This window comes from Rhinopithecus bieti, unplaced genomic scaffold (assembly GCF_001698545.2).
Source record: "Rhinopithecus bieti isolate Rb0 unplaced genomic scaffold, ASM169854v2 scaffold_5150, whole genome shotgun sequence".
Taxonomy (NCBI): Eukaryota; Metazoa; Chordata; class Mammalia; order Primates; family Cercopithecidae; genus Rhinopithecus; species Rhinopithecus bieti.
This window is the reverse complement of record NW_016804706.1, coordinates 315,500-323,053: the sequence shown is the minus strand read 5'-3', so window position 1 is coordinate 323,053 and position 7,554 is coordinate 315,500. Positions and strand designations below refer to the sequence as shown.

Below are 7,554 nucleotides of genomic sequence, written 5' to 3'. Positions count from 1 at the left end.
GCTGATCAGAGGAGAAATACAAAGGAAGTTGACCAGATTGTGAGGACTATGTAGAATAAGGCACACGGTGGGAACTTGATAATTATTTGCAGACTTGAAAGAAGTGTACAGGATTAGCCAAAAGAAAAAAAGGTTGAATAGACAGTGGGTGGCATCTCTGAAGCTTGAAGTTTGCACTAAGACCCCACCTTATGTTTTTCTCAGCTCTCAGAGGATCAGCCCTGGAATCTTTTGTGTAGCAAGCCTGGTCAGCTCCTAATCCTTCTCCTTATGTCCCTGGGAGACCCAGAGCCCCTGTTTCTTGGTGGCCCTGATGTACCTGAGTTCTCTTCCTTCTTCTACAACATTTCCTCTTCCAACTCTTTGCTAGTCTTCCCTGACTGGAAAGAGTTAAGGCCAGTGAGAGCACACAACCTAGAGAGGCAGAGAGTCTGGCAATGGACAAGCACACACTCCCATTTCCAGGACTGAGTTAGAGCCTTTGTTCAGTGTCTCCTCCTGAGTCCTACATTCCTTTCCTGGCCCCTGTGTAAGATCCCCACCTGCTAGGCTCTCCAAGCCCGCCCTAGGGCACTGATTTGTGAATCCCAGAGAGCTCAGTGGGGAGCAGAAAGGCAGGGGGACCAGGCTGCCACAGGAGCAGCTGATGGGGGGAATCAGTGAGCACAGACTGTGGGAGTGAGCTCTGGTTGGGAGGTTGCTCCAAGTCCTGTGAAGAGACTGGCTCAGGATGCACAGGGGTGGTTTTCCTTGTGAGCAGGTGAGTCTTTCTCTGAGGTCTTTTTTGTTCTTTCTCTTTTCTATGCTCAGTTCTTCAGCCTGCCTCTATTTCCTCTTTCTCTCCCTCTCCCTTCCCTTCCATCTGACTTCTACCCTCCCTCCCTGATGCCACGGTCACTTCCTACTTCAGTTCTGCAAAGCTAAAGAATGAAGATACTGGCAAGGCACAGTGTCTCATGCCTGTAATCCCAGCTCTTTGGGAGGCGAAGGCGGGTGGATCACGAGGTCAGAAGTTCAAGACGAGCCTGGGCAACATGGTGAAACCCGTCTCTACTAAAAATTCAAAAATTAGCTGGGCGTGGTGGTAGGCACTTGTAATCCCAGCTACTCAGAAGGCTGAGGCAGGAGGATCACTTGAAACCGGAAGGCAGAGGTTGCAGTGAGCCGAGATCGTGCAACTGCACTCTAGCCTGGACAACAAGAGTAAAATCTTGTCAAAAAAAGAAAGAAAGAATGAGGACACCTCTGGTAGCAGATACCATCAGGAGCTGGTGTGCACTACAGTGAGTGGGTCCCATTGGATTAGGGAAGTTAAGGAAAGGGGTGTCAGGGGAGAAAGTTTGGTAGGAAGAAGCATTAGGGACAGAGCAGTGGGAGTTCAAGAAGCAGGTAAAGGCTTGCTCAGGGGCAAGGGCACGTGTGAGTAGGGGAGATGTGAGGTTCAGGAAGGTAGGATACAGTAGGGGAAGACTCAATATGGGGATCACTGATGGACTTCCCCTAGCTTTTGAGTAGTGTTTGTCTTGAAAACCAATGATTGTGCTTATATTGCCCAGGATTAATGTAGTTCAAGGCCCCTTGGTAGCCATGGTGGAGAAGGAGTGTTTGTTGCAATCTTCTTTCTGGTTCTTTGTAAGAATATCAGCTATAAGAAGCATATATTCTTTGGGACAAATAAGCACAGAATAGTGGATCTGGAACTCAGTCCAGAGCTCATTTTATTTAGCCCTTATGTTTATTGATGATGAAACTGAAAATCAAGAAGATGATGCAAAGAGTTTGCTCTAGGTCATGTGAAGTTTTAGTAACAGAGTAGAGATCATAACCCATGTCTTCAGTCTTTACCCAGGTATATTAGTCTGTTTTCACGCTGCTGATGAAGACTTACCCAAGGCTGGACAATTTACAAAACAAAGAAGTTTATTGGACTTACAGTTCCATATGGTTGGGGAGGCCTCACGATCATGGTGGAAGGCAAGGAGGAGCAAGTCACATCTTACATGGATGGTAGCAGGAAAAATGAGAGCTTGTGTAGGGCAACTCCCGTTTCTAAAACCATCAGATCATGTGAGACCCATTCACTATTGCAAGAACAGCACAGGAAACACCCACTCCTATAATTCAATCATCTCTCACCAGATCCCTCCCATAACACATGAGAATTATGGGAGCTACAAGATGAGATATGGGTGGGGACATAGAGCCAAACCATATCACTAGGGATTTTTCATTCAATACTTTCCCCTGCCTATTTTTTTTTTTTTCTTACTGATTGATGGCTCTAAGTCTTGCTCCAGAAAGACTAATATGCTGGCTTACATAAATGTGCAGAAAATAAGGATCAGGGAGACTGGACAAAGAAAAAGGTAGAATAGAAAAACAACAGTAACAACAGCAGGTAAGGCCAGAAACTAGATATCTCAAAAACATGTTGTTAGGAATTGCACATTTCCTGGAGATGAATTACAAATTCAGGTGGAAACTTGTTAGCTGTCATGCTAAGAGGAAAAGTGATTATTTAATTTCTTAAAAAATTAAACTTACATTTTCCATATGATACGGCCATTTCACATCTATGTATTTACCCCAGAGAAATGAAAGCATACAAAGACTTTGTACACAAATGTTCATAGAATCTTCATTCTATGAACCAAAAACTGGAAACAACCCAAACTTCCTTTAGCAGGTGAATGGATAAACAAATTGTGAAAACAACCCTAATTTCCTTCAGCAGGTGAACGGATTAACAAATTATGTCATATCCATACAATGGAGTCTCACTCAGAAATGAAAAAGAATGGCTCTTGTACACACCACAACATGGCCGAATCTCCAAATATGCTGAATGAAAGAAGTCAGACTAAAAAGAGTACATGTTTTATAATTCCATTTATATAAAACTGAAAAAAGAAAAATATAGTGCTGGGAAGCAGATCAGAAGTTGCTTGGGAATGAGGAGTTTAGGGAGGGGTAAAAGAGAGAGATTACAATGGGGAGTGAGGGAGCAAGGGGGATGGATATGTTAATTTCGTGATTGTGCCTGTAATGTCATGGTACATACATAGGTCAAAACTTATCAAATTGCACAATTAAACACGTACAATTTGTCATATGCCAATTGTACTTCCATAAAACTGTAAGGAAAAGTTATTGCTTATATGATAGGAAAAGTACAGTGATTCCTATCACTGAGATATGAGAGAAATGATCCCTCCGAGAGTTTCATAATGTTGCTTCTTGTAAACTTTCTCAATGTAAACCAATGGCTTAATGCCAAAACACTCTTTACCAAGAGCAGTTCTAGGAAAGATGAGTTGATGGAGATGCATAGGAGATGGAAATATTTCTGCATTTTAAATGTGTAGCTCTGTGCTCATCTGCTTTAGCCTGGGGATAAGATTTAGATTTTAAAATATCAGAGGAAAAGTTGTTTTGATCATCCTTTAGGCAATCTTTCTTAAATGCTGTTCCTCTCTATTGAAGTTTTGTTCAATTGAAGAGCAGTAGTTTTGAGGTTTTCCACATTGATAAAATGAGTATAAGGAAGGCCATACAACCCCTTCTGAGGGGTGGGGACAGGGAGTAACACCTTGTCTTTTCGCTTTACATTGTGAGAGTTTTCTTACTTTGCAAACTGTTCTCTGATCGTTTCATGAGAATCAGTGTTTTCTTAATGAGACAGCAAGTGCTTTCTGGACAAAATTACCACCCTGTATGTACTTGATATTCTCCATAGTGCCAAAGAGCAATAGGCACCTAGAATGTTTGCAATAAATAGTGGTGCATTTGAATAAAGTGTTGGAATGATATAAATATGTAGATTGCATTTTTAATTATTAATAAATACTTGCCTCTTGGAGATGGCTTTTTGTGATTCACCCTCTCAGCTTATCTCATTTATTTGTTCTGCAGTTCACTGACTCTCCTGCATGTCATAGCCCTAATATTTGCTCTTGTGTGTCTTGGTAGTTTTTGGCTCATGTCTGTGCTGGGTAGCAGTTTCTGTTAGCAGTGATGTATAGAGCCTCTTCTTCCACCTTCCTCTGGGTCTCTTGGGTCCCAGTGCCACTGATATTTCAAGAATACCCTTCTCTCCCCAGCAAAGGCACCCCATGTGAGCCAAACATTAGCCTTCATGCTGGCCTGTCTGACTGGCTAACAAAAACATCTATCAGGATACTATTTTGTGCCAGATACTAAGCTGGATTGTTTGCAAATCCACAAATTCTCATAAAATGCCAATGAATTCAACTCTGTTGTTATCACAACTTTATAGATAAGAAAATTAAGGCTCACATAAAAACAAAACAAAACAAAACAAAAAACAAACAGATTATGTCCTTTGCAGCAACATGCATGGAACTGAAGGTTGTTATTCTAAGCAAACTAATGCAGGAACAGAAAACCAAATACCATATGTTCTCACTTAAAAGTGGGAGCTAAACACTGAGTACACATGAACACAAAGAAAGGAACAATAGATACCAGGACATAATTGAGGGTGGAGGATAGAAGAAGGGTGAGGATCAAAAAACTGCTTATCAGGTACTATGCTTATTACCTGGGTGACTAAATAATCATTTTGAGATGTAATTTACCTGTGTAACAAACCTGCACATGTACCCTTGAATCTAAAATAAAAGTTAAAAAAATTAAGACTCAGAGAGATGATATCATTCGCCTGTGATGACATAGCTAACTAGCTGGAAAAAAATGAGACTTGGACTTTAAGTCTGTCTGACATCGAAATCTGTTCTCTTAATCTCTGTGGCATATGAATTTCCATAAGAACTTACCTTCATTGAAACCTTTGTGGCCACTCCTTACTTCTTGAGGAATCTGTCTTTAGCTGGTAGTAGATTTAATTAGGTATAATTATGTTTGCTAAGGTACTAATCACTAGTACCACCCAAGAAACAAATGCCTTATCTAAGATGTACAAACGTCAAATGACTTTAAGGATCATTGCTGTGGCTGAAAATTTTATTACCCTGATAGTCTGATGGGGATAACAGTTTGTAACTTTATCCCTGTTTGTCAACTTGCTCTGCTTCTGAAATTGATCCTCCATCCTGGGTTTCCTGTTTCTTGCAATAGAAAGCAGAATAGAATATGTATGTGTCGTGAGGTTCTGAGGAGAGCATTTGGCTACGGTAGCTTTTCAAAGATAAGTTTGTCTTTCTGACAGGCTGGCCCTCCCCTAATGTGAAGAAAGACCTTAAGGGAGACCCTTTGATCCTTAGTTATTTGGGACTGACTCAGGGCACTGCACAGAAGTCACTATCGCCCCCTTTTCAAATCTCCATAGGCACCATTTTCTGCATGGTTCTCTTGAGAGCAGCTTTGACCTCTGTGTTCCGCAGGCTGTAGATAATGGGGTTGAGGATGGGGGTGACCACAGCATAGAAGAGGGACACCAGAGTGTCAGTGATCGGATCGTAACTGGCCTTAGGGCGAATATAGATAAAGATGGCGGTGCCATAGAAGAGGGAGACCACGATCAGGTGGGAGGAGCAGGTGGAGAAGGCCTTGCGGCGGCCGACAGCAGATGGGATCCAGAAGATGGTAACCAGGATACGCCCGTAGGAGCCCAGGATGAGGCCAAAGGGGCAGAGCGGCCAGGTAACCTGCATTCATTAAGCGAGGTGTCCCCATAACACCAGCGCAGGACAGGCGCATCTCACAAAGAAGTGTGGGGAATGCATTGGACCACAGAAGGGCAAGGGAAAGAGAAACAGGTGTCCCCAACCCACCAGCACCCACAGGCCACGCAGACCGCTTAGCTGTAGACAAGACACATCCGGTGGCTCAGCAGCAGTGGGTAGCGGAGGGGTTCACAGATGGCTGCATAGCGGTCATAGGCCATGGCTGCCAGGAGGCAACACTCTGTGGCGCCAAAGAAGAGGAAGAAGAACGTGTGGAGAGCACATCCAGAGCGAGAGATGTGGCACTCGCCAGTGAGGAGGTGGTGAAGCAGCAGGGGGACCGTGACGGACGTATAGCCCATCTCCAAGGTCGAGAGGACGCGCAGAAAGAAGTACATAGGGGACTGGAGGGCAGCATTGGTGGAGACCAGCACCACAATGAGGAAATTGCCTGCCACGGTCAGCAGGTAGATAGTGAGAAAGACAGAGAAGAGCAAGCCCTGGAGGTCGGCCAGGTGGGAGAAGCCTACTAGAAGAAATTCAGTCACCATGGAGGTGTTTGTGTTCATCCTGCCTACATCCCTTTGACTGGAAGACAAAAGAAATGGCAAGGAAAAATCACAACTATGGAATTGTGAAATAGGCAAAGATGACCTCTCTCTGCATCTGATCCCGGCACTGGATCTCCCTTTCTATTAGAACATCATGGACTTTGAAATTACGCAGCCCGGCCTGGAGTCCATATTCCAGCCTTGCTCACTCTTGAAATCCTGGACGAATATTTGTCTCTCTGAGCCTGGATCCCTGACTTTATCTCTTCCTGATAGTGCCTATCATTCAGAAAAACACGTTGAACTGTGTTTTCAGTTTCACCTGGGCTGAGGATTAAATCAGTCTAGCTGCCTTTTCACTCTTTTCTGATTTTCCAATTCTTCCTGCAGGGCTGGAGACAGAATTTTCCCTCATAGCAGATCCTTTTCTCCTCAAACTCAGAATTTGTTTCATGTTCATGGCAAAAAAATTTTTTTCCAAGTCAAGGGAATTTTCTGTCCTGTTCTACTCCCTCTTCAATCCTCTATTTGTTTTTCTTTTCTTCTTTCACATATTTTTTCTCTCTTTTCCTATCAACTTGTCTCCTGTTTGATAAGAGGTGACCTCTCTTATCACCTCTTGCCCTCTAGTTTTCTTTTTTCCAGCTCTTTCTTCAGTTACCAGATTCATTTAGCCTTTCTTCTTTTTCTATCATTTTGCCATCAATTTCACAGTTTTCAAGGAGGAGAAAAATAATTTGAAAGATACTCTCTTTTAAGCTCCTCTAGCAGTTAAACAGTTCAACTATTTAGAGGGGTGAGCATTTCTCTAGTTTTAAAAAATTCTCAGGTAAAAGATGACAACAACTTCCTTAATTGCTTATTTCTGCATCTTACAGTCTTTCAAACTTAATCCTCTTATATTGTAAACAGGAAAATCCCCAAACCACACACATAAACTCCACAAATCCACACACTGACAAATTATATTTCAAAATACAGGCACGGAAGAAGAGCCCAATATTCTCAGATGCCAAATTTATCTGAAGTCACATATCATGTATTATATTGGCATTATTACAGATAACAAAGTCGAAATACACTTAACATAAAACTACAAACACCCAAAGATACACTTGAATATATACATAAATTCAATATTCCAACCACATTCAAGGTTGTGTATTAGAAATACTACAGGTCCACACACTGATATCCTTTTGCAATTGAAGAGCCCTTGATTCATTCTACTCTGGGGGCTCTTTCAGTGTTTTCCAGAAGACATTATCTCAAAAGTATCTTTCTATTTGGAGAAATAACCAGAGAAAAAGGCAGATGGCATTTGTGACTTGCTTATTTTCCTTTTATCTACATAGTGA

At 42.3% G+C, this 7,554-nt stretch overlaps 1 protein-coding gene across 1 annotated transcript; it reads right to left on the bottom strand.

Moving 5' to 3' along the window:
• Positions 1 to 5,294: 5,294 nt before the first annotated feature.
• Positions 5,295 to 6,214, bottom strand: OR10C1 (olfactory receptor family 10 subfamily C member 1). The gene is given in 4 exon segments (XM_017870208.1): positions 5,295 to 5,623; positions 5,626 to 5,678; positions 5,680 to 5,795; positions 5,798 to 6,214. Coding segments are annotated over 4 exon segments (915 nt in total).
• Positions 6,215 to 7,554: the final 1,340 nt, after the last annotated feature.